The sequence below is a fragment of the Heloderma suspectum genome, chromosome 6 (genome assembly GCF_057233095.1).
Source record: "Heloderma suspectum isolate Gila_16-S chromosome 6, 16-S_ref, whole genome shotgun sequence".
Classification (NCBI taxonomy): Eukaryota; Metazoa; Chordata; class Lepidosauria; order Squamata; family Helodermatidae; genus Heloderma; species Heloderma suspectum.
Window position 1 is genome coordinate 109031777 of NC_139463.1, and position 27641 is coordinate 109059417.

The 27641-nt window shown below is 45.3% G+C and overlaps 2 protein-coding genes across 2 annotated transcripts; both read left to right on the forward strand.

Moving 5' to 3' along the window:
• Positions 1 to 2047: 2047 nt before the first annotated feature.
• LOC146342415 (olfactory receptor 11G2-like) lies at positions 2048 to 3079 on the forward strand. Its single transcript, XM_084807832.1, has one exon. The coding sequence runs from the start codon at positions 2063 to 2065 to the stop codon at positions 3077 to 3079; it is 1017 nt and encodes a 338-aa protein (XP_084663958.1). The 5' UTR covers positions 2048 to 2062.
• Positions 3080 to 5234: 2155 nt separating this feature from the next.
• Positions 5235 to 18364, forward strand: LOC146342416 (olfactory receptor 11H6-like). Its single transcript, XM_084808539.1, has 2 exons — positions 5235 to 5642; positions 16985 to 18364. The coding sequence occupies exons 1-2, from the start codon at positions 5265 to 5267 to the stop codon at positions 17942 to 17944; spliced, it is 1338 nt and encodes a 445-aa protein (XP_084664665.1). The 5' UTR covers positions 5235 to 5264; the 3' UTR covers positions 17945 to 18364.
• Positions 18365 to 27641: the final 9277 nt, after the last annotated feature.

Genomic DNA, 27641 nt, shown 5'->3' on the forward strand with positions numbered 1-27641 from the left:
CGGTCATTAGAAAGGCAGATAGGTTTGGAATATATAAAGTAACTTATACCTCCTGTGATCATGATTTTACTCTTTGCTTCCAGATGGATTTGGCCAATGGGACCACAGTCCAGGAATTCATTTTGCTGGGATTTAAGGGATTAGATATGGAGAATAATGGTCATGCCAGGGTGTGTGTGTGTGTGTGTGTGTGTGAGAGAGAGAGACGGAGACAGAGACAGAGACAGAGAGTGGGTGGTGGTGGTGGTGATGATTCTGTATCACGAACACAATTCTGCTTTGACTGCCAGACCTGGCTTTTAGAATGGCAGACTTTTCCTTTGCTTTCCCAAATGAGAATAAAACCTTTCCGTGTCAAAAAGAACAGAATATTGGGATGTCTGGCAACAGCGGGCAGCCAACTTGCCATTTTGCATGATATTGTGGGAGAGGGAATTGCAGCACCCACAGACACAAACATACATACACTCACACAGAGCAGAGGATATTTGGAGAATATTTGGCATAAGGGACCTCTTCTTCAAGGGGATGGGAGAAAAATCTCAGAAAGTTTCTCTGAAAAATCTCCTCTCAGAAGTTCAGGTGGAATAGATAGGTTGTTTCAGTGCAGAAAGGTATTGTTCCTGGGAGAGATATTTCCATGGTTCATTCTGCCACCAATCTGAAGAACAAATCAGTAGCATAGCATTTGGAAGTTGGAATTGTGTCACAAACACACATTCAACCTAACTCATGCAAAGTATTTTAAGGGATATTATACAGTGATGGTCAGCTGCTCCCAGCTCTACCCTTTTGTTGTTGCCAGCCTCCTTTAGAGGAGAGATGAAGGAGCCAGCTGTGAGAGACCGAGCCTGGTGAGAAGGTCACACCCCCCTGAGTGTGTTTAGCCAGGGTGCTCTGGACATTCAGAGTGCAAGAAGACAATGAGAGTTTGGGGGAAGGTGGCCTGTGCATTTTGTTTAATTGTAAAAATGAATTGGATTCATTTATTGTAATTTTTTACATGCATATTTGCATTTTAATTGATATGTTTTGTAGCAAATGGATTATTTTCCCGTTCCAAATGTCATCTTTTGATAAGGTAATGTCAATTGTAAGCTACTCTGGGTACAGTTTGCTGTAGAAAAGCAGCATATAAATATACTAAATGAATAAATAATAGGGTAATAGGGCCAGTCCTACCATTCAGCAAGGTGACGCCAGCTCCTTCGGGGGAAGTCTGCAGGGGGAGTGAGACTGTTAAACTGTTACTCTTAGCATTGGTGGTCATGGTAGGTGCCAGGCCGGCTGGTGCTCTGCTTCAGACAGTGAAATTTCTTGGGGCAGCGCTGCACTATCCCATTATATATTGCATGGAATGGACTCATTCCCACATAGATGATAATGCTAAATGTATGATTTCAAGTGTGGCATTTAGATCAGCAATAAAAATAAAATAGAGTAGTGTGATTTGGTTTGGTGTCACTTCTGGATTTAGGGTGAAACTAAATGTTCTTTTAACCATGCTTAGTGGCATTATGCGTGCTAGATTTCTTTACTCTAATGTAAGTCCATGTTACCCCAATCCAGACTGGAAACACCACAGTCCAGAAGGGAGGTGGCTAAACTTTCAGCCCACCTGTTTTAGTCTCAAAATTCCACACCTAGGGGGGTTAAAAAGAGGGAGAAAGCCTCAACTGACTCCAGTGCTTGGTCCTTCGTAGCAGAGGGGAGATATTTCAGTGGGAGTGGAGACAAGATGTGGACATCAACATCTCTTCATATTCTCAGAACTGACTTACTCCAAATCAGTCTATTTTAACTGAATTTGTCAGTCTCTCTCTTTCTCTCTCTAATATTAAAAACCAAATGGGTAAACTAATTGCTTCTGAGCAATAATCACCCCATCTGACACATGGGGTTGGGCCTGTCAAACTCCACTCCCTAAGCAGCCTACTTGCTTAGCCTTCATCTTTCAATGGCAATAGATAGGTACTTAGGCAGATAAGCCTATGGTATATAAAGTTATTTCTCCTTGGGGTAGTAGGCACTAGGCAATAGTGATTCTGTTATGTGATTCCAGATGGAGATTGCCAATGAGACCGCCATCCAGGAATTCATTTTGCTGGGATTTGGAGGTGGGCAACAGAAGCGGGTCCTACTCTTCATTTTTTTCACCACTCTCTATGTGTTTAGTTTAGCTGAGAACATCTCCATCATCACACTGGTATTCCTAGACACCCACTTGGCACAGCTTCCTATGTACATCTTGCTGAGCAACTTCTCCTGGCTGGAGATGTGCTACGTGACCACCACTGTGCCCCGTATGCTCTTTGACTTGGCATCCCCTCATGGGATCATCTCTTTCCATGCCTGCTTCCTCCAGTTCTACATTGTATTCTCACTTGGCAACACTGAATTCTTCTTCCTTTCAGCCATGGCTTTTGATCGGTACTTGGCTATCTGCCACCCACTGTGCTACCCACAGATCATGTCCCCAAATTCCTGCTATTGCCTGGTGGCTGCTTGTTGGGTCATTGGATTCCTGGGGTACATTATCCCAGTGACTTTGATCTCCAAGTTATCCTTCTGTGGACCTAACATCATTGACCATTTTGTATGTGATCCTGGGCCAATTCTGTCCCTGGCCTGCCCTCCACTCAGAAATGTTCCCCTTGTCTCCCAAATTGTTGTGACTGCTCTCTTTTTAGCCAATGTCTTCTTTGTTGTGCTATCATACGGCATTGTAATTTTCACTCTCATGAAATCCTCTAACCAAGGTAGTTCTAGGAAGGCCTTCTCCACCATTTCAATGCACCTGTTGGTGGTGACCCTTTTCTATGGCTCAGTAGGAGGGATGTATTTAATTCCAGGTGGAGAAAGCCAGTCAGAGCTTACTAAAGCAATAACTGTCTTCTACAGTGTCATTACACCATTTCTCAACCCTCTGATCTACTGTCTGAGAAACAATCAGGTGAAGGAAGCCCTGGGCAGGCTGCTGAGGAGAAGGGTGAGACTGCTGAAATTAACCGGTTGGAGTCAAGAAGGAACAAAGAAGCAAACAAACCAAAATAGCCACTACACTGAAGAGACAAAATGAAAATATATTCTGAGTAGGAACAGCAACTCCCTTCTTCCATGTTTTCTACTATGCAGTCATGATACTCGTGAACTAAACTGTGGGAGGAGTCTGTGAGGAATTCATTAATTGCCTACCAGCCACATGGCACTACAGGGATGTGGAGTATTCCTTCTGAGAACCAAGATGCCTGGCATGGAACCCTTAAGAGTATTTGGGCAGCTTCCAGTGGAGTTAGAATTGTTTCCTAAATCTAATAAAATTGATTATTAATGTGGTTAAATGTTTGTGCTTTTAGTTAGAATTTTAATGAGCTTCCGTCGTGTATTAAAAACGTGGCTGTTCAGGCAGGCATTTGGGGTGGGTTAGGGTATTTTAGAAAATGTTTTTATTGTAGATTTTTATTGTTTTAAACTGTTTTTATTGTATGTTGTACATCACCCAGAGTGGCTGGGTGACCAGCCAGATGGGCGATTAATAAATTTAATAATAAATAAATAAATAAAAAGAAGGCTCCGAGGGCTCCCTATCAGAAGGCATTGTGCAGCTATTCCATCCTTTCATTCTTAACAGTCTATCTGTGAGAGGAAAAAAGAGGACAGAGGTGTAACACATCATCTAGACCCCCCCCCCGCACACAATTCCATGAATGAGACAGGACAGTGGCACCATGAAAGCCTTGTCTGGATGCATCCTTTGATGACACCAATTGTGTCATTATGCTGTGTTCCATGAAAAGCAATGGAATGAAAATGATCAGATTCAAACCCTCCATGTCATTTGTTTTTACATATGCTATGGCAGTCAAGGTGTGTGTGTGAGAGAGAACGTTTGGCAAAGGAGGAGCACATAATCACTCCTCACCTGTGTGCACATGTATCCCTTTCGAGAAGAAAAGAAAAAAAAAGATTAGTGCAAGTCTACACTTTCCTCTGTGTTGATGTTCTGTTCTTCTTTCTTCCATTTCAAGAGCCCTTTTTTATTTATCATCTCTTCCCTGCAATAAAACATGTGCATCTCCTTTTGGCTCTTGCTTGATTGTAAAGAGTCACCCCACCCCACTGCATGGCTATGCAGATTGGAGCAAGGCTCTAGCACACACATTGCATTCCCCATAAAAAGGGCTGTGACAAGAGGGTAGCTAAGCTAGAGCCAGAATAGAAGCAAGGGGTGGGTTGCTCCCATTAGGAAGAGGAGAAGGCTGTGATCAACCGCTGGCCATCTTTGGAAATCCCAGATGATGGGAAGAAGACTGAAAGCAAATCAGTCAACCCAGAGTCTCTATAAGCTTGGGAATCAGAGTGTGTTTGAATGAGAAAAACTATCAGAGCTGGGGGAAAGGAGACTCATTCCTCCCTGTCCAGCTAAGGGAAAGGGATAGGTGTGTGTGTGTGTGTGTGTGTGTGTGTGTGTGTAGAAACAGTATTTTGCAATTAGTGAAGGGGAGAGATGCAGAGGGAAAGCATGGTAGAGACACCTTAATGTTGCCAGCACCTTGGTGTTCTCGTCTCCGGAGAAATGAGATGGGGTAGGAGGGAAGAGCATGCATGCAACTTCACACCACTTACCATATTCTCATACCGTTGGAAATCAAATTTATTTATTTATTTATCGTATGGCACATTCACATCGCATTACAATAAAAACATAGAGCATAATAAATATGAAAAATGAAATACAGACAGGAAGATCACAAACGTATGTCTAGGTTACAGATATAGTTTTTTACTTCTGTTGTCACAGCCAGGAAATTAGCAAAGTCTCCATTGTAGGCTCGGTTTTGACACTCTGCCACTATGTGTTGGATAGTTTGGTTTTCATAGGGATGTACGAAAGTCACTTACCTTTTCGCAGGGGTGATTCATGGTGGGGGGGGAAGCGCTTTGCACCTCCCCCTGAAATCCTAACCCGGAGCCGCCGACTGGGTGCTTTCGCAGGCGTCTGCAGTCTGTGGATGCAAATGGCAGCGGCTACAGCGGCCGCCATTTGCATTCATGTTTTTGGCCGTGATAGGCTACGTAAATATTTATGTAGCCTATCACGACGAAAGACAGGGGCGCAAATGGCAGCTGCTACGCCATTTGCGCCCCTGTTTTTTTACCGTAAATATTTACTTAGCCTATTTGTCTTTCTAGGTGCAAAGATTACTGCAGACACTGACTGCAGCCAGGAAATCAGAAGACGTTTACTTCTTGGGAGGAGAGCAATGACAAATCTTGATAAAATAGTGAAGAGCAGAGACATCACACTGACAACAAAGGTCCGCATAGTTCAAGCAATGGTATTCCCCGTAGTAACCTATGGCTGCGAGAGCTGGTCCATAAGGAAGGCTGAGCAAAGGAAGATAGATGCTTTTGAACTGTGGTGCTGGAGGAAAATTGCAAGAAGATCAAACCAGTCCATACTCCAGGAAAGAAAGCCAGACTGCTCACTTAAGGGAATTATATTAAAGGCAAAATGGAAGTACTTTGGCCGCATCATGAGAAGACAGGATACCCTGGAGAAGATGCTGATGCTAGGGAAAGTGGAAGGCAAAAGGAAGAGGGGCCGACCAAGCGCAAGATGGATGGATGATATTCTGGAGGTGACGGACTCGACCTTGGGGGAGCTGGGGGTGGCGACGGCCGACAGGAAGCTCTGGTGTGGGCTGGTCCATGAAGTCACGAAGAGTCGGAAGCAACTGACCGAATAAACAACAAAAAAAATCATGGCAAAAAAAACAGGAAAGCAAATGGCAGCGGCTACGGCAGCCGCCATTTGCGTCCCCATTTTTTGCTGTGATAGGCTACTTATCTATTTACGTAGCCTGTCACGGCAAAAAAATAGGAACACAAATGGCAGCGGCTACGGCAGCGTTCCCTTTTTTTGCCGTGATAGGCTAAGTAAATACTTACGTAGCCTATCACGGTCTCCGCAGGGATGCAAATGGTGTCCCTGCATTAACTGTGATAGGCTACGTAAGTATTTACGTAAATACTTACGTAGCCTATCACGGCCTAAATTGGGAAGTGAATGGTGGTTGCAGACGTGGCTGCCATTCGCAAAGCAGCGCGAACAGCACCAGGTAAGTGCTCCATTTTGCACGCCTTTCGCGGGGTGGTGGGGCGAGGACTTAGTTTTGCCATGGATTTCGGGGGCCCAATTGCACTGGCATTCGGTTTCACTGAGATCCATGGCGGAATTCTCTGACATCCCTAGTTTTTCAACCCCACAATCACAATTTGATGATGTTATTTTGCCCCATTTATAAAGGGCATCTGCACATCTACCACGACCTGTGCGAATTTGGTTCAGGGTTGTCCATATCACATGGGGCTGGTCAAATCCAGCTGGTTTTTCCAAGATGCAGGGCAAGCTTCTGCATTCTGGAGGACAGTTTCCTAGCCAATGTTGTTTCAATAGAAATCAAATAAATTGTACAAAAGGAGCCCAACTCCCCATAAAGGACTGCCTTATTTAGTAGCTCTTTTGGCTAGCTGACAATGGGAAACTTTATCTGTCAGCATTTTGTTACTAGCTCTGCCCTGGCACTACAGTTTTGTGACTGGTGTGACTGGTGAGTCTCACCAGTGTGACTGGTGATGCCCTTTTTATGGGCATCTCTACACCAGCCTAAAATCCTGCTTTTAAAATGGGGCTTTCTGCTTCCATTTTAAATGCAGGATCACAATGACTCCTTTTTTCACCTGCTTCCTCCCTCCCTCCCTCCCTCCCTCCCTTTCCCCCCTCCTTCTCCCCTTATCTGACTTTGCTATTATCTTTCATTGATCTCGCTCCTGTTCTTGCCGCTTTTCCTCTTTTCATGGAGGAAATTGAAGCGGAACAACAGGGTACTTTGATAGCTCATTATCTGTGACCTATTTAGAAATGGAAAAAGAGGACATTTAATGCAGGAGACACCTTGAATGATCAGGGTGTCATGTAAAGATCTCACAAACTTCAGTGAAGGAGCAATCTCAATTGCAGGATAAAAGTTCTGTGTGAAGGAGCCCTCAGTCTCTCAAGAGGGCCCTGAGGGTGGAATGTTTGAGAATTTGTGGTTTAGAGTGCAGTGTTAATAATGCCATGGTTCTCACCAGACTCCCTCTCCAAGAGACCAGAGTTGCTGACTGCATGTACTGGAGGTTAGGCCTGAAGGGCAGTCTGGAAATTCTGGTCATGTACCGTCCAGTCTGCTGCACGGTAGACTCCCTGGCTGAGGTGCTTGAGGTGATCTCTGATGTGCGTGTGCAGTCCCCTAACTTGTTGGTGTTGGGGGACTTCAATATACATTCATAGGCCATCTTTGTGGGGGTGCCTCGGGACTAGGGATGTACGAAATGTACTTACCCATCTGTTCCAGGGCACCAGCAGTGGCAGGGAGACACTCCATCTCTCCCCCCGGAATCCTCCCTGGCTTGCTCCGCTCCGCTGCGACTCCGTTGGGCCACTGCCTGGGGCCGGCCGCAGCTGGAATTCTGGCCATGGCCGGGCTGCTGCGGCCGCAAATGACAGCTGCTACGCCAGCTGCCATTTGCGTGGCTGCCAAGCCGTGATAAGCTACGTAAGTATTTACGTAGCCTATCACAGCAAAAGGAAGCCATGCAAATGACGGCCGCTACACCATTGTGGCTGCCTTATGCCGTGTTAGGCTACGTAAATACTTACGTAGCCTATTACGGCAAAGAGCAGGGGCGCCAATGGCATAGCGGCCACCATTTGCACCCCTGTTCTTTGCCATGATAGGCTACGTAAGTACTTACATAGCCTATCATGGCAAAAGGCAGCCATGCAAATGGCGGCCGCTACGACGGCCGCCATTTGTGGCTGCAGCAACCTGGCAGCAGCTGGGAGACCAGCAGGAGTCGCTGCTGCTGGCGGAGCCGCCGCCGCATCCGCTGCCAAGTAAGCTCCATCGCGGGGGATTCTGCGGGGTGGCGGGGGGGGGAGGCTGTTCCGCCATGGATTCTGGGGGGCCGGATTCTAAGGAATCCGGCCTCACTGGAATCCGTGGTGGAATTCTCTGACATCCCTACTCAGGACTTCATGGAGACCATGACTTCCTGGGCGCTGTACCCTATTCCAATTGGGCCAACCCATGTAGCTGGCCATGAGTTAGACCTTGTGTTTGTTTCCGGAGAGGTGGGGAGTGATCTGGAAATTGAGGCTATATCTACCCCCCCTTGTCAAGGGATCACCACCTGGTGGGGTTGGACATCTTGGTTCCACAACCCCTCTGCAGGGGTGGAGGACCCATTAAGATGGTCTGTCCCAGGCATCTTATGGATCCAAATGGATTCCTGACTGTGCTTGGGGATTCTTTGGAGCACACAAATAGCCACTAGGTCAACACCCTGGTGTATGGCTGGAATGCTGCAATCACCAGGGCATTAGACCGTGTGGCTCCGAAAAGCCCTCTCCCCCTGAACAGAGCTCAGATTGCACCATGGTTCACCCCATGGTTGCAAGCTCTGAAGTGGGAGGTGAGATGGCTAGAATGCCAGTGGCAGAAATCTCACTCCAAAGATGATTGGACATGGGTTAGAGCTGTAGCTTCAGCCTACCACGTGGCAATAAGAGCAGCAAAAAAGAATTTTTATGCTGCTTCTATCGTGTCTGCAGAGTGCTGTCCCAGGAGGCTGTTCCAAGTGGTCTGGAACCTGGTCCGTCCAGTTGTTCTGGAACCAATGGAGCATTCTAAGCATCAGGAGTGCCCTAGGTGCCTCGTTAAGTCCCCTCAAATAGCCAACTCATGTCACAGATGAAAGGGATTCTTTCCAAGGCTTTATTCCTTTACAACTTAATGACTCTTTCAGATGCTAATCACCAGCGACTAAGCAAGGAAACGCACTGGGGTAGTTAGCAGAGTAGCCTAAGCTCCGGGTAATGCAGTTGGTCCCTCTTTGAAGAGGAAGAGCAGGAAAACTCTGAACTTATGGGCTATGGAGAGGTCCTCCCTCTTACCCGGGGATCCTCAGGACGCGACTGTTGTTTTAGCGCCAAGCGGGCAGAGTGCCGCCTCTTGGTGCCCTCCATCAGGCGCCGCTCCCTCCGTCTCCACCGAGCATCCAGCAAGATCCCAATAGGGATGTACAAAAGGGACTTACCTTGTCCTGCAGCTTTTTTCGCGGTGGGGGGGAGGCGCTTCGCTTCCCCCCCCCGAAGTTCATGCGAGGGGGGGTGTCTTCCCACCTCGCCCAGCCGAAATTCAGGCTGGGGGGGAGGCTTCCCGCCTCGCCCGGCCGAAATTCAGGCCGGGGAGAAGCACCCCATCTCCCCGGCCACGAACTTCAAAAGAAAAGTAAAAAAAAAAAAGCCCCGTGATAGGCTACGTAACGATTTACGTAGCCTATCACGTCTAGATCTGCAAAGTCAGCCGTGATAGGCTATGTTAATCGTCACGTAGCCTATCAAGGGTGACTTTGAAAAAAAAAAAGCGCGTACGCAAATGGCGGCCCCCATAGGGAGCCGCCATTCATGTTCCTTATTTGGTCCTTGTAGTCTACGTAAAGATTTACGTAGACTACGGTGAAAATAAGGGCAACGCTATTTGCGTAGCCTATCACGGGGCTTTTTTTTTTTTTACTTTTCTTTTGAAGTTTTACTTTTTCTTTTGAAGCGAAGCGCCTCCCCCCTACCGCAAAAAAAGCTGCAGGACAAGGTAAGTGACTTTCGTACATCCCTACTTTGCAGTTGTTGCAGGCATGCTTGGAAGAAGCTGATTATCTGGATCCATGTCAGGCCTGGGCATGGGATAGAAACGGCCTTGATCACCTTGGTGGATGATATGGGGAGAGCTCTGGATAGGGGTGAATGCTCCTTCCTTGTTCTCCTTGATCTCTCAGCGGCTTTTGATACCGTTAGGGATGTACGAAAGTCATTTACCTTTTCGAAGGGTGACATTTGCGGTGGGGGGGAGGCACTCCGTCCCTCCCCCCGAAATTCTTCCCAGCTGGCTCTGCTCTGCAGCAACTCTGCGGAGCCACTGGCCAGGGCCGCCCGTGGCTGCCCACAGCCGGACATCCAGCCACGGGGCAACCTGGACAGGGACGCAAATGGCGGCCGCCGTAGCTACCGCCATTTGCATCCCTGTATTTTGCCGTGATAGGCTACATAAATATTTACGTAGCCTATCACGGCAAAAAACAAAACAAAAAACCAGTGAACGCAAATGACGGCAGCAACAGCAGCCGTCATTTACGTCACCTTTCTTTCGCCGTGATAGGCTACGTAAATATTTATGTGAACTATTACAGTCAAAGACAGGGGCGCAAATGTTGGCCACTACATCATTTGCTCCCCTGTTGTTGGCCGTAATAGGCTACGTAAATATTTATGTAGCCTATCACGGTGAAAAACAGGGAACGCAAATAGTAGGGGTGTACGAAACCCCGCTTACCTGGCTCCGCATGGGTTCTGCAGGTGGGGGGAGGCGCTCTGTCCCTTCCCCTGGAATCCTCGCCAGGGGGGAAGGCGCTCCGTGCCTCCCCCTGGAATCCTGCCCGGCCAGCTCCGCTCCATGGCCAAGCCGCGGAGCAGCTGGCTGGCTCCGGCCGCCCACAGCCGGACATCCAGCTGCTGGGCAGCCCTGCAGGGATACAAATGGCGGCTGTCATAGCCACTGCCATTTGTGTCCCTGTAGTGAGCCGTGATAGGCTACGTAAATACTTACGTAGGCTATCACAGCTGGGAGAAAGAAACCCAGCATACGCAAATGGCGGTAGCCGCCACCATTTGCATACGCTGGGGTTTCCCCTCCCCCACCGTGATAGGCTACGTAAATACTTAGGTAGCCTATCATGGCCACCGCAGGGACACAAATGACATCCCTGCATTAGCCGGGATAGGCTACATAAGTATTTACGTAGCCTATCATGGCTGAAGAGGAAGAAGTGAATGGCGGCCGCAGGACGGCCACCATTCGCACAGCAGAGCGGACGGGAGCAGGTAAGTGCTCCATTTCGCACGCCTTTTGTGGGGTGGGGGGCGGGGCTTCGTTACACAATGGTTTGCGGGGGGCCGAATGCACTGGTGTTTGGCCTCACCGAGATCCGTCGCAGAATTCTCTGACATTCCTAGCAAATAGCGGCTGCAGTAGCCACCACCATTTGTGTTCCTTTTTTTTTTCTGTGATAGGCTTAGGGATGTCAGAGAATTTCTCCATGAATCTCGGGGAGGCCGAATGCCAGCGCATTCGGCCCTCCGAAATTGGTGGAGAAACGGTCTGCCCCCCTGCCCCCCCGGGACGGGACTTAGCTTGTTCGAATGTCCCTGGTGGTGGCGGCTCCGGCAGCGGTGCAGCAGCGGCGGCGGCTGGTCTTCCGACCTGCCGCCGCCATTTCCAAGTGAAACAAACAAACAAACAAACATGATAGGCTAGGTAAAGATTTATGTAGCCTATCACAGCTAGATTTTTAAAGAACACGGTGATAGGCTACGTAAATCTTTACATAGCCTATCACGGCTGACTTTGGAAAAAAAAAAAACCCGTACACAAATGGCGGCGCCCATGGGCGCCTCCATTTGCATTCCTTATTTTAACATGTGTAGTCTACGTAAACATTTACGTAGACTACGGCGAAAATAAGGGGAACGCAAATAGCATTCCCCTTATTTTTGCCGTAGTCTACGTAAATGTTTACGTAGACTACACGTGCCAAAATAAGGAATGCAAATGGCAGTGCCCATGGGCTCTGCCATTTGCATACGCGCTTTTTTTTTTTTTTTTAAGTCAGCCGTGACAGGCTATGTAAACATTTACGTAGCCTATCACGGCTGACTGCAGGGACGCAAACGTCCCGGCAGGAGAGGAGGTTTCGCGGCCAGAGGGAGGGGGCGCCTCCTCCCCGGCCAGAATTTCAGTGGGGAGGGATGGGGCGCCTCCCCCGCGGCCAGAATTTCGGGGGGAGGGACGGAGTGCCTCCCCCCCACCGCGAAGCAAGCTTTGGGATCAGGTAAGGGACTTTCGTCCATCCCTAGATAGGCTACATAAATACTTACGTACCCTATTACAGCTTCCGCAGGGATGCAAATGGCCTATCATGGCTATAATGAAGAAGCAAATGGCAGCCGCAGACGCGGCCGCCATTCACAAAGCAGCACAAACACCAGCAGGTAGATGCTCCGTTTTGCATGCCTTTCGCGGGGTCGGGTGTCAGGTGGCTTCCTTCCGCCATGGATTTCGGGGGGCCGAATGCACCGGCATTCGGCCTCACCGAGATCTGTGGCGGAATTCTTTGACATCCCTAGTTGTCGACCATGGTATCCACTGGGACTGCCTGGAGGGGTTGGGCATAGGGGACACCCTATTATGGTGGTTCTGTTCCTTCCTCCCTGGCAGGTACCAGAAGGTAGCTCTGGGGCAGGAGACTTCAGACCCTTGTCTGCTCACTTGTGGCATGCCACAGGGTTCTGTTCTCTCCCTGATGTTATTTAACATCTATATGTAGCCACTGGGGACTATTATCAGGAGGTTTGGGGTACAGCATCACCAATATGCGGATGACATGCAACTCTACCTCTCATTTAAATCCTCACCAAGGTTGGCTGTAGAAACCCTGTCCATGTGTCTGGAGTTGGTGAGCGGCTGGATGGAAAGGACTAAGCTGAAATCGAACCCTGACAAAAGTGAAGTACTTTATGTGGGAGACAAGGGGAGGTTGGGGGATTTTGACCTGGTGTTTAATAGGGTGCGGCAACCCCTGAAAGACCACGTCCACAGTCTGGGGGTCATTTTAGACTCCCAGCTATCCATGGAGGCTCAGGTGTCAGCTGTGATCTGGGCAGCACTGTACCAACTCCATCTGATATGGTGGCTACTCCCCTATCTCCTTAACCATCTGCTCCCATCAGTAGTTCATACCCTGGTCTCCTCTCACCTAAACTACTGTAATGCGCTCTATGTGGGGTTACCCTTGGATACAGTTTGGAAGTTGCAGCTCATGCAGAATGCAGCGCCCTGCCTGATTAAAGGCAGCCACTGGCGAGATCACATCACTCCAATGCTGAAGGAGTTGCACTGGTTACCAGTTGTTTTTCGGGCCCAATTCAAGGTGTTAGCATTGACATTTAAAACCCTATATGGTTCCGGCCCAGTCTATCTTAAGCATCACCTCCAACAACACCAGGGATGCTGCTCAATGAGATCAGCCAGGACAGCTAGGCTGGTGAGGACTAGGGAGATGGCCTTTTCTGTGGTGGCCCCCACTCTGTGGAATTCCCTGCCTAGTGACCTCCGCCATGTCCCCTCTTCGATGAGCTTCTGCCGGCCTTTAAAAACTTGGCTGTTCAGGTGGGCATTTGGGGTGAGTTAGGGTTTTTTAGAGCAGTGTTTTGTTCTTTTTGTTGTTGTTGTTCAGTTGAATATGCAAATTTGTTATTACTATTGTATGCCACCTAGAGTGGTCGGGTAGCCAGCCAGATGGGCAGCTAATAAATCAAATAAATGTAAATGAATGAATGAATGAATGAATGGTCACAGGTTGAATCCCTTACAGCCCAAAGGTTAACTTTATTGTTGTTCAGTGTAACACATTCTGAAATCCAGTTTTCTCAGAATATTCCGTGACACAGCCACTCTTTAGGCCTGCGCATGGAACAATATTTCCTTAATTAATCTCTAGGGCTTGTTCGAGAGTCAGAGAGTAGTGTGCCTTTCTATGAGATATGGGGCTCCTTCACATGGAGCTTTTATCCTGCTATTGAGATCGCTCAATCATGGAAGTTTGCAGGCTCTTTAGATGATGCCGTGGACCTCCAAGGTGTCTCCTTCATGAAATGCCCTTTGCTCCATTTTAAAATAGATCACAGATAATTAACTATCAAATCACCCTGTTGTGCTCTGCTTGAGTTCACTCCATGAAAAGAGGCAAAGCAGCAAGAAGAGGAGCAAGATCAAGGAAAGATAATGGAAGATTCAGATATGGGGAGAAGGAGGGGGAAAGGGGAGAGGGGAAAGGAAGTAGGTGAAGGAGGGAATGGTTGTGATCCTGCATTTGAAACGGAAGCAGAAAGTGCCATTTTAAATGCAGGATTTTAGGCTGGTGTAGATATGCTTATGGTCTCTCAATGCCATGCTGGCATTTCCTGTGCACCTGCAAGCAAATATATTGATTCCAGTAAGAGTGGGAGGGTCTGCTGCTGCATTGACTGGCTCCAGGAGATATGTGTCTGAATAAGCTACCCTTAATTTACAAATGTATAGGCCTATTATTGTTGTATCTTTTACTACAAGGGAGAGGGGGACTCTTAGGGTATTGTCTACCTCAAAAGAACTTGACTATGCTTGAATCCCTGCCTCTTGATTTGGGCTTGTGGGTGTGTGCCAGGCGCTGCTAAGCTTGAGGCACTAAAATGCTATGTGCCTTTCCAGAGTAGACCTGCAGAGCTGGCAGCTATTTTTCAGGGCAGCGTGGAACAATGGCAGTGGCTATACTTATATACGAATATAGGCAAACGCACAAAGGCAAACACACATGAGGATATATGGGAGATATTAGGCAAAACAGACCTCTTCTTTTGGGGAGGGGCAGGAGAAAGCCCTCAGAAATTTTCTGTGAAAAATCTCTTCTGCGAAATTTTGGAAGAAGTAGAATCCTGCCTCCTGAGATATGCTGTTTCAAAGCAAACATGAATTGTTCCTGGGAGAGATGTTCCCAAGGTTCATTCTGTCCCCAATTAAAACTGCAGTCAAAAGGAGGAATCAGTGGCATTTCAACACTGGTCTGCGTATCCACATGGCAACTTTCTGCCATCAAACCCACAATATGGTCCCGCCTGTCCTTCCCTCCATCAGTCCTGCAGACCAGTATAATGCATACAGCCCAGCATTCTTCCCCCACAATTCTGTGAATGCACATCTGGTGAGCTGTCTGCTGGATGGATCAACATTTTGATTCTTTCTGAGGTACCGAAATGAGGTGATAATTAAGGCAAAGGAGACTCAAGGAGGAAATGGAGAGGGTTGGATGGGAAAGGGTGTCCATTTTCAGTGGTGTTTTAAATTAAACTAAGCAGGGCTCAGCCTGAAGGGGATACTGAATTGAGAGGTCCTTGGCAGCTATTCCAAGCTTTTGGAAGGAGGGGATAGGTGAAAACATAATAAGTAAATAAATATTAATGAGAAGAGGAAATATTTCAGAATTCAATGTGCCACACTCATGAAACAATTTACTATGGGGACAGCCAAGGAAATAAATAAGTGAATTATGGTTTTTATAACTTGCAGACACCCCCCACATGCTTTTACTTTTGTGAAGTTGTCTAGCCAAGGTGAGGGAGCCTGTTCATCATACTTTCCCATGTATTCATGCTGAAAGATATTATCAACCATTTCCCCTTTGTTAGGTTTGCTAATAGTCTAGGACAGCCTTCCTCAATCTGGTTGCCTTCCATATGTGGCTGGAAGATGTTGGGAACTGTAGTCCAGCACATCTTCATCTGTAATCCAACACATCCTGGGGTTTAGTCCCACTCATCTGCAGGGCACCTGGGTGGGGAAGACTAGTCTAGCATGATTGGCTGGATGTCTTCCCTTTGCTTCTGCATGGTAAGACTACTCAGTGACAGAAGAACAGGCAGGGATGTGGTGCTGAATTGAGATTTAAGCATACCTAGAGAGACCCACTGAAATCAATGAGTTGTAGGTGAGTAATGAATCACTTGGCTCCCATAAATTTAAATAGGTCTCCTTTGATAATGGCTAAATCTGGATATAAGCCATGGATGAAGCCAGATGATTTTGTTTTGTTTTCTTTATTGCACTTTGAATTTGGAAGCAGAAAGATCTTTGCGATAAAGTACCTCTCTTTGGTGACTGAATTATCTGGTGAATTATGGCATATATTACAATTTATACTTAATCAGAACATAGTTACTTCTGAGGAATAATTGGACAGAACGAATGGCCCTGTACATTCCATAAATGGCAACTCTGCTTTGACTTGCCACACACACGCACATAGCATGCCATATATGTCAGTGGCAAGTCTGCTTAGCTTTTGTGTTTCATATATATCCCCTAAATATACAAATATAACATATACACACCACAAATACTTAGGGTTGAGTTTAGACTTACTCATGCTTAAAGTAGACCCATTGAAATCAATGAGACAAGTGAATCATTTCTCAACCCATAGATGATAAAATGTATCAATATGCCCATACTAAGTTTTTTAATTGCTCTTCCCAAAATACCATTGCTGCATTCCCTGTTATGATGCCCAAATTGTGGAACCCAATGGAAGTGTGACTGGTACTGACTTTGTACTCTTTTCAGCACCGGGTCAAACATTTTTTCTTTACTTTTTTTCTTTTTTCTTTTGCCCAAGCATTTTTAAGTTGGTTGCTGTGAATTGTATAATTTATGTATTTGCTGCTCTTGATTATTTTATGTTAATGTCTGACGTTTTCATGGTATTTGCATTTGGTATTTTGAAATTATCTTTTCATATTCTGCATTAGTATCTGTAATTGAAGATAGATAGATAGATAGATAGATAGATAGATAGATACACATGCGTGCATGCAGACACACACACACACACACGTGTGTGTATATAATAAATTTAGGAGCAACTTTGCTCCAGAATACAGACAGGAGTGTTACCTGCTTTATCTAGCCATCGCACAAGTATTTTTAGTCACCAGCCTACATAATATACATAAATATGTGGGCCATACTACCTATTCTAATGGGCTTTTGCAAAGTAAATGCAGATATTTATGAGTTCTTGTGATTCCTTTAAAAGTTTATTATTAATCCATTCCATTTTTTATTGTCAAAATGGGTATCCACATGAGAACATTTTAAAATAAAATAGGAGTCTTGATATAATATTCATATTTCCAATGGCTTGGTAGCCTGTCATTAGAGAGTTAGATAGATTTGGAATATATAAAGTAACTTATACCTCTTGTAATAGTGATTTTACTGTTCGCTTCCAGATGGAGTTGGCCAATGGGACCACAGTCCGGGAATTCATTTTGCTGGGGTTTGATGTTGAGCCACAGAAGCGATTCATGCTCCTCATTTTTTTCGCCATTCTCTATGTGCTCACTTTAGCTGAGAACATCACCATCATCACACTCGTGTTCCTAGATGCCCACTTGGCCCAGATTCCTATGTACATTTTGCTGAGCAACTTCTCCTGGTTGGAGATGTGCTATGTGTCCACCACTGTGCCCCGAATGCTCTTTGACCTGGCATCCCCTCATGGAATTATTTCCTTTCATGCCTGTTTGCTCCAGTTCTACATCCTATTTTCTCTTGGCTCTGCTGAATTTTTCTTCCTTTCAGCCATGGCTTTCGATCGGTATTTGGCCATCTGCCACCCATTGCACTATACACAAATAATGTCTCCAAATTCCTGCTATTGCCTGGTGGCTGCTTGTTGGGTCCTTGGATTCCTTGGGTACATTCTCCCAGTGACTTTGATCTCCAAGTTGTCCTTCTGTGGATCTAACATAATTGACCATTTTCTTTGTGATCCTGGGCCAATTCTGTCTCTGGCCTGTCCTCCACTCAGAAATGTTCCCCTTCTCTGTCAAATTGTTGTGCATGCCTTATTTTTAGGGAATGTTATATTTGTTGTGCTATCATATGGCATTGTAATTTACACGCTTATAAAATCCTCTAACCAAGGCAGTTCTAGGAAGGCCTTCTCCACCATTTCAATGCACCTAATGGTGGTGACCCTCTTCTATGGCTCAGTAGGAGGGATGTATTTAATTCCAGGTGGAGAAAGCCAGTCAGAGGTCACTAAGGCAATAACAGTTTTTTATGCTGCCATTACACCGTTTCTCAACCCGTTGATCTATTGTCTGAGAAACAATCAGGTGAAAGAGGCACTGGGAAGGTTGCTGAGGAGAAAGTTGAGTGGGCTGATGACAAAGGTCACAGCATAAAATGGCTCTGGGAGTGCCAGGTGCGGTGAGGAAGAATTAAGTCAAACCAAACCAAACCACCCATTTCAAGAGATGAAATCATTTTTTTCCAAATTAGGCCAGAGTGGCACCAGTCCATCTTTTTTTCCTCCATTTTTTAATGGGCCAATCTGGATGAACAAAATGCAAGCTGAGGAATGGATCTTGGAGGATCATAATGACTGCTTGGCCACCTCATGGCACTACAAGGAAATTTAACTCTCCTGTTAAGGACTGGAATACAAACCACAAACTAACTGAGACAGAATTCCCCATTGGAATAAATATTATGTAATTTATGAAATAAAGCAATTACCTGATCTTTATGAAATATGGCACTCTGACTGTGTAATGTTTATGTGTTCTAAGAATGAAAAAAATGCAATAAAAATATTTATATGCAAACTTCAAATATCATTTGTATATATACCCTCTTTTAAGTGGCTTCCCATGATGAGATAATAATTTTCCATGCCTGCTTCCTCCAGTTCTACATCTTCTCCACTTTGGCACCATCAATGTGGAGAAGACAGAGAGATTTGCATAGACAGCGAGTAATGAATAGGGATGTATGGATTTTGTAAAATCCGTCCTGTCTGTGTTTTGCGGATTGTCAGGCACCTGACGTTCTATTGTCCGCCCATCAATGGAATGGAGGTTTTTTTGTTTCTGATATTGCAAAAATTCACATTTGCAGAAATGTGCTAAGTCACCCCCAAATGAGCATTTTCACGCTTCAGCCTATGGGGGAAATGCATATTTTAGGCTGGTTTTTAAATTTTGCATATTTTTCAACATTAAAAGTTGTGCAGAATTTGGGAAAATTAGAAAAAACTCATTCGTAAGTCCACAGAAACTGCCTGACGGGGGGAAAGCCAGACTGCTGGGGAATTGGCAGGCTGGATTCATGAAAATCCAAACTCATTTGGTGCCATTGTTGATTTCTCCAACATCCCTAGTAAGGAGGCTGCAATCTTGTGCACAGTTGGACTGTTTCTATCCCATGGAATTCAATGGGATTCAAACAGCCTAAATGAGAGATCTTCTTAAAGTAATTAAACCAACAGCATATCAGAGGACCACTGTGCATTATCAAGCCATCTGCCTCATAGGGAGACCAGTCTTTTGCTGTATGTTAAACTACCTGCATGATCCAATGCTGCTGCTGACCATTTTATATTTTTATAAACATTCCTCTTTAATATAATATGATTTTTGTCTGAATGACTGTAATTTTTTTTAAAAAAATTCATAGAATCATAGAATCTATAGAACAGTAGGGTTGGAAGGGGCCTGAAAGACCATCGAGTCCAACCTCCTGTTCACTGCAGGAATCCAAGTCAGCGCATCCCTGACAGATGGCTGTCCAGCCCCATCTTGAATGCCTCCAGTGTGGGAGAGCCCACCACTACCTCCCTAGGGAATTGGCTCTACTGTCCTATTGCTCTAACAGTCAGGACGTTTTTCCTGATGTTCAGCTGGAGTCTGGCTTCCTGTCCCTTGAGCCCATTCTTCTGTGTCCTGCATTCTGGGATGATCGAGAAGAGATGCTGGACTTCCTCTCTGTGACAACCTTTCCAGTACTTGAAGAGCGCTATCATATCTCCCCTCAGTCTTCTCTTCTCAAGGCTAAACATGCCCAGTTCTTTCAGTCTCTCTTCATAGGGCTTTGTTTCCAGTCCCCTGATCATCTTTGTTGCCCTCCTCTGAACCCTCTCCAGCTTGTCTGCACCCTTCTTAAAGTGCGGTGCCCAGAACTGGACACAGTACTCCAGATGAGGCCTAACCAGTGCTGAGGAGAGGGGAACTAGTACTTCCCGGGATTTGGAAGCTATGCTTCTATTAATGCAGCCCAAAATAGCATTTGCCATTTTGCAGACACATCACATTGTTGGCTCATATTCAGCTTGTGATCGACAACAATTCCAAGATCCTTCTCATTGTAGTGTTGTTGAGCCATGTATCCCCCATCTTGTAACTGTGCATTTGGTTTCTTTTTCCTAGGTGCAGAACTTGGCATTGATCCCTATTAAATGTCATTCTGTTGTTTTCTGCCAAGCGCTCCAGTCTATCAAGATCACTCTGAATTTTCTTTCTGTCTTCCAAGCTAACCTGCCCAATTTTATGTCATCTGCAAATTTGATCAGCATTCCCTGCACCTCCTCCTCCAAGTCATTAATACAAATGTTGAAGAGCACTGGGCCCAAGACTGAGCCCTGTAGTACGCTGCTTGTTACCTTTCCCCAGTTTGAGAAGATCCCACCAATAAGCACTCTTTGAGTCCGATTCTGTAGCCAACTGTGGATCCACCAGATCATTGTTTCATCTAGCCCACTCATCAGGATATCATGGGGCACTTTGTCGAAAGCTTTGCTGAAGCCAAGGTATATTATGTCCACAGCATTCCCACAGTCCACAAGGGAGATTACCTGATCAAAACATGAGATCAGATTCGTCTGGCAGGAATTGTTCTTGACAAATCCATGTTGGCTTTGAGTAATCACTGCAGTGTTTTCAAGGTGCTTACAGATGGATTGCTTTATCATCTGCTCCAGAATTTTCCTAGGGATTGATGTCAGACTGACTGGTCTGTAGTTCCCAGGTTCCTCCTTTTTGCCCTTTTTGAAGATAAGGACAACATTAGCCCTCCTCCAGTCATCTGGCACTTCACCCGTCCTCCATGATTTCTATGATTTCTCCATGAGAGAATAGACAGTGGTTCTGAGAGTTCTTCTGCCAGTTCCTTTATTACTCTAGGATGCAGTTCATCTGGCCCTGGAGATCTGAATGCATTCGAAGTCATTGGGTTTCTTTGACCATATGCCTATCGATCTCAAGCTGCAATCCTGCCCCTTCAGCCTGTACTTCACCTTTGTCAGGCAGGTCATAGACCCTCTTTTGGGAGAAGACTGAGCCAAAGTAGGAATTGAGCACTTCTGCCTTTTCTTTGTCATCTGTTGTCATTTTGCCATCCTTATTTAATAGCTGAACAACCATTTCTTTCCTCTGTCTTTTACTTTGCACGTAGCTGAAGAAAGCTTTTTTGTTGCTTATAGCATCCCTCGCTAACCTCAGCTAGTTCTCAGCTTTAGCCTTCCTGATGCCAGCCCTGCAATTCTGTACTAGCTGCCTGGACTCTTCCTTTGTTGCTTGGCCTTTTTTCCACTTCCTGCATGTGTACTTTTTTTGTTTTCAGGTCATCTCTTAGCTTTTTGTGAAGCCACGCTGGCTTCTTCTGTTGTCTTCCACCTTTTTTTCTTGTTGGAATTCTTTGTAATTGTGCCTTGAGAATTTCCTTTTTAAAAAACTCCCACCCATATTGGACTCCTTTTCTCATTAGAGTCGCTTGCCATGGGACCATACTGATCATTGTTCTGAGTTGATTAAAATCAGCTTTCCTAAAATCCAGGGTATGCGCTTGGCTACACTCCGCTTTTGCTTCCTTTGGAACCAAGAACTCAAGTTCAACATGGTTGCTTTCCCCCATACTTCCTGTAACTGCTAAGTCATCTTAGTCATCTCTGTGGGTTAGTATCAAGTCAAGGATCGCCAATCCTCTAGTTCCTTCCTCTGCTTTCTGTAGGAGGAAGTTATCCACCACACAAGTCAGAAGTTTCCTGGAGGGGCCATGTTTTGCAGAATTTGTCTCCCAACAAATATCGGGGAAATTGAAGTCCCCCATTACTACTACATCATGCTTCCTTGAAACCTCGGCTATTTGCTTTTCAAAAGTTTCATCTTCATCTTCTCCTTGATTGGGTGGCCAGTAGTAGACTCCGACCACCGTGTTCCTTTTATTGCTGCATTTATTTTAACCCAGATGCTCTCAATGGAGCTACCAAGCTCATCCTCCTGTATTTCTGTGCAGAGATAAATATTTTTAATTGTTATATGTAGGTGTGTATTTGATGTATGCTATAACTATTTTGTACTTCTATACTTTCTCAATAAATAATGTTTAAAAAGAATGGGAAGGGGCCATTTCGTCTGCTGAATTTACTGGCTCCAGGAGAAATATGTGAGTAAATAAGCTATCCTTTCTGTGCCTATTATTGCTGTATCTTTTACTACAAGGGAGAGGGGGACACCCATGGTATTTCCTACCTCAAAAATAACTTGAGGATTCATAAATCCCTGCATCTTGATTTGGGCTTGTGATGTGTGCCAGTTGCTGCTATGCTTTAGGCAGCAAATTGCCATGGGCCATCTCAGAGCAGGCCTCCTATGTGGGCAGCTACATGGCTGTTTTGTAGGGCAGTGTGGAGAAAATGGCAGTGGCAACTCACTCACTCACTCACTCACTCACTCACTCACTCACTCTCACACATATGGACACACATGGACACACACGGATACAGACACGCACAGGGGAAGGCACAGGCACAGGCACAAGAACAAATATGCCAGAGGATATTAGGCAAATATTGGGCAAAATGGCCCTCTTTTTCAAGAGGGACAGGGCAGGGAAAAGCTCTCAGAAATTTTCTTTGAAATAACTCCTCTGAGAAATTTTGGAATAAGTAGAATCCTGTCTCCTGACATATGCTGTTTCAAAGCAAACATGCATTGTTCCTGGGAGAGATGTTCTCAAGGTTCATTCTGTGACCAATTAAAACTGCAGTCAAAAGGAGGAATCAGTGGCATTTCAACTCTGGTCTGCATATCCACATGGCGACTCTTTCTGCCATCAAGCCCATGATATGGTCCCGTCTGTCCTTCCCTCCATCAGTCCTGCAGATGAGCACCAGTATAGCGCACAGAGCCAAGTATCCTTCCCCCAAAATGCTGTCACAGCACATCTGATGAGCTGTCTGATGGATGGATCAACATTTTGATTATTGCTGAGGTACCGAAATAAGGGTTATTACTAAGGCAAAAGAGACTCAAGGAGGAACTGTAGAGGGATGGATTGTAAAGGGTGTTCATTTTCAGGAAAAAATATTACAGTTTCTGAAAGATCATTTTGATACACTATTGTGAAATTATGGGTGGGAGGAGAAATAGATTTTGGAGCAGGAGAAAGGAATGATGAACTCTCCATGGTTTCAGAGTATTTCCAGGCAGTGCTTTGATCACACCTGGACTCCTGCTCCATTCAGAGTTTTATGGGAGACCAGATGATGTCATCTCCCACTCAACCCTCCTATGTTTTTTCACTCCTTCTTCCATCTTTTCCTGTATCCCAGAAAAGACAGAATAGATCCACAGTGCTTTCTAACTGGTGCCGCTAGGAGGCCTCAGTCTGGGAGAACCCTCAGAAAAGAGTCTTTCCCAGCCCTACCTGAAAATGCCAGGGATTGAGCCTTTTGCACCCAAGGCATGTGCTCTGCCACCAAGGTATGATCTTGGCTTCTTCAACCTTTTAATCCTTCTGTTGCCACAGGTAAACTGCTAGTCTTGGTGGAGGGAAATGTGGTGGTGGGGAGCAAACACCCACTAAATCTCAGTCTCAAGGGTAATAGCTGAACTTCATTTCCCCCTTCTGATTTTGCAGTATCTTACAATGGCATTTTAAACTGAACTAAGCAGGGCTCAGCCTAAATAGCAGACTGAACTGGGAGGCCCTGAAGCCTTCCCAAGTTTTTGGAAGGAAGAAACAGATGCAAACAGATGTAATAAGTAAATACTCATGGGAGGAGGAAGTATTTCAGGATTCAGGGTCCCACACTCATGAAACAATTTGCTGTGGGGACATCCAAGGAAAGAAATGAGAAAATTAAGTTTGTTTTTGTTTGTTTATTTGTTTACAACTGATGCTTCTACTTTTGCGAAAATGTCTAGCCAAGGTAGGGAGTCTAGAGGAAGCTTGTTCATGGTACTTTGCCATCTAGTCATGCTGAAAGCTATTATCAACCAATTCTCCTTTATTAGGTTTCCTAATAGTCTAATAGTCTAGGACATCATTCCTCAATCTAGCACCTTCCAGGTGTGTCTGGAGGAGGATGCTGGGAGTTGTAATCCAAAAGATCTGCATCTGTGCTCCAACACATGCTGGCAGTTGTAGGCCATCACATCTTCAGAGCACCAGGTTGGGGAAGGCCAGTCTAGAATGATTGGCTGGATGTCTCTCCTTTGCTTCTAGACTGTAACACTGCTCAGTGGTAGAGGGAAAGGCAGGGATGAGGGGCTCTATTCCGATTTAAGCAAAACTAGAGTACACCAATCAAAATTAATGGGACATGGGTTAGTCATGAGTCACTTTGATTATATGAATTTCAATAGGTCTACTCTAAATCTGGTTCCAACCCATGGGGTGGTGCCAGGATGGGTTGTTTTGTTGACTTCAGTGCAGTTTGAATTTGGAAGCAGAAGGATCTTTGGGATGAAGTTGCTCTCTTTGGAGAGTGAAGAGGGATTAGCATCTACACTGTCTTTTTCTGGGAGCCTAGTTGCTTCCATTCCATGTATGTCTGTAAATGAAGCGAAAATTAAAAGGATGGCTTCTGTTTCCATTGCTCCCTCATTGAGAGGAAACTAACTAAACCCTTTGGTGCTGTCTCAAGATATTTCTCAGTGTAGGGAAAAATATTACAATTTATCTTTAAGCAGGAAGAAAAGTTCTGAGGAATAACTGGATGGAAGGAATAACCCAGTACACTCCATGTATAGCAAGGGCAAGTCTGCTTAACCTTTGTCTTTCTTTTTAAGATATACAAATAGACCAAATAGACACCACATATACATAGGGTTGGGTTCAGGCTTAGTCATGCTTAAAGTAGACCCATTGAAACCAATGAGACAAGTAAATCATGATTAACTTAAGTCTCATTAAGTTCAATGTGTCTGCTCTAAGCATGATTAAGTCTGGATCCGACCTGTATATTATAACAAGTATTAATATGCCAGTGTGTAGTCCAAGTTATGTACGGATCACAACTTTACATATATAAAGACTCCCCACCCCCACCCACTGCTGGAAGCAATACAGTCTAAGTTTTTGTGGACTAATGCTCTGCTTAGAGTGGATTCTGGTATGGTTCCACTTGAAGCACGTGCCTGGCTCCATGTAATTAACTACTGGCTTAAATTAAATCTTATCCCTTCTGGACTAGCCTCCTTGATCTTATCAGATAATTTCTCCACTAGCTGGGCAAGAACGGCTGAGGAGAAATTACTGCTGTATGGACTCCCTCCCACCCCTGCTGGTCTTATTACACCTGGGATTTTTGAAAGCTAAAGAAATAATCAAGCAGCAGATCTGGGATATGGCCTTACAGGAAGACAGGGCAAGGGCTCGGTACTGTGTGACAGCTGGTAATCACAATAAAAACTTTGCTCCCACAGACAAGCTTTATGCTCTGGAAAACCCTATCGCAGAGCCTTTACCCTGGCTCATTTTAAAGTCTTACCATCAGCTCTTCTGGAAGGGAGATGCTCATGTATCCCACACTCTCAATGTGTCTGCCCCTGTCAATCAGGCATGGTTGAAACAGTTGAACATGTCTTATTATACTGTTTATATCATAAGGACATTCACTCCCATTATATTGCCCCGATTTTAATAAAATTCCAGACAGATCTGATAAGTTCTACTCCTTCCTTCTTCTTTCAGACCCTGCTATGGAAATCACTTTTAAGGTGGCAAAATTCTGTGCCTGGGCACGTTCTGTTAGGAATCAGATGGTTACATCTTATTACGATTCATCTTAGTATTAGCTGATATTAATAGATCCTGTCGCCGAAGCTAGTTTTGATCTGAACTTCTTTTTCTATGTATATGGGTGTACAAATTACTTACCCTGTTCCATCAGGGGCATCCGTGGGGGTGGGGAGGTGATCCGTCCCTCCCCTTGGAATCCTCCTTCGCTGGCTCCGCTCCACGGCGAGTCTGTGGAGCCACCAGCCGGGTCCACCCGCAGCCAGACTTCCGTCTGCTGCCAGGCTGTGGCTGCAAATGGTGGCCGCCACAGAGGCTGCCATTTGCATCCCCACGTTAGCCGTGATAGGCTACATATATATTTACGTAGCCTATCACAGCAAAGAGCAGGGACGCAAATGGCGGCCGCTACACCATTTGCATCCCTGCTTTTTTCATGTTAGGCTACATAAATACATGCGTAGCCTATCACGGCTAACGCAGGGACGCAAATGGCATAGCGGCTGCCATTTGTGTCCCTGCATTAGCCATGATAGGCTATGTATATATTTACGTAGTCCAGGGACGCAAATGGTGTAGCGGCCGCCATTTGCGTCCCTGCTCTTTTCGTGATAGGCTACGTAAATACTTACGTAGCCTATCACAGCTAACGCAGGGACGCAAATGGCGGCCGCAGACCGGGGCAGCCATTTGCGGCTGCAGATCAGGGGCAGTGGATGGAGTGGATGGCCCACACCAGGTAGGGTCCATCCCGGGACAATTTCGTGGGGTGGCGGGGGGGGGGTGTTGCTCCATTCCGCCACTGACTCCGCAGGGCCGTGGTGGAATTCTCTAACATCCCTATCTATGTATGCTTTGCATTTGTACCTGGTACTGAATTTGCATCTGTTAGCCTGACTCATATTTTGTATTCCTAGTGGCTGGTCTTTGACCCCAATAAAAGAAAAGAAAAGATGTGCCCATGCCACGTTTTCTAGGGTTCTTCCCCAAGTACAGCAGGTGCCTTCTTTGACAGCAAGAGCAAGCTCTGGAACACCCTCCCAATGGAGGTGCGACTGGTGCCAACATTGTACTGTTTTAATTTCAGCACCAGGTCAAAACCTACTCTTTTTTGCCAAGGCATTTTTAAGTTGGTTAATTAGTAGTCTATGTATTTGCTGCTTTAGATTATTTTATGTTAATGTTTGATGTTTGATTGTTTTCATTATATCTTACTGGCTTTTTAATATATTTTTGTATACTGCCTCAGTATCTGTAGATGAAGAGTGGCATAAAAATATTTTAAATAAATAGATTTAATAGCAACATTGTTCCAGAATACAGACAAGGGAGTTATCTGCTTCATCTAGCCATGGTGCAAGTATTTTTTAATCATGAAGCCACATAATACAGATAAATGTTTGGGCAATTCAAGCCACCTATCCTAATTGGATTGTGCAAATAAAATACAGATATTCATGGTTTCTTTTTATTCCTAAAAAAGTTTATTATTAGTTTATTCCATTTTTGTTCTCATCATGGAACCTGTGGTGTTCCTGCCCCTTCCCAGTGAGAATGCCCCATCTCTAAGGCCTTTCTCACCCTAAGCAGAAAACACTTTCCCAACACACAATCATGTTGCCACCAGGATCTTTAAGGCTCAGGTCCAACCCACACTCCCTGAAATACACACTTGTTTATAATATCACCTGGATTTTTTCCTTTGGTACTTTCCCTTTACATACCCAAGAATATAAGGTGTAGGATTCAGTTAAACAAATAAGCTTCATTAACTACAGCAAGTAAGTTGTTGAACAATAAATGAACAACTTTTAATGGTTCTGTTACTGTATATTCTCTCATACACGACACTCCAGATTATATCAGTCATTTCACAGACCACCACAGATCTCCCTCTCTCAGTTCTCAATCCTAAAATCCTATATCCCTATCTTGATAACATTTTCAAACAGAAATAAGAGTCTTGGTAGAACATGCATGTTTCAGATTGCTTGCTTAGCCTGTGATCAGAGAGGAAGACAGGTTTATGGCATAGAAAGTGACTTATGCCTCCTTATGATACGCGATAGTGACTTTATTGTT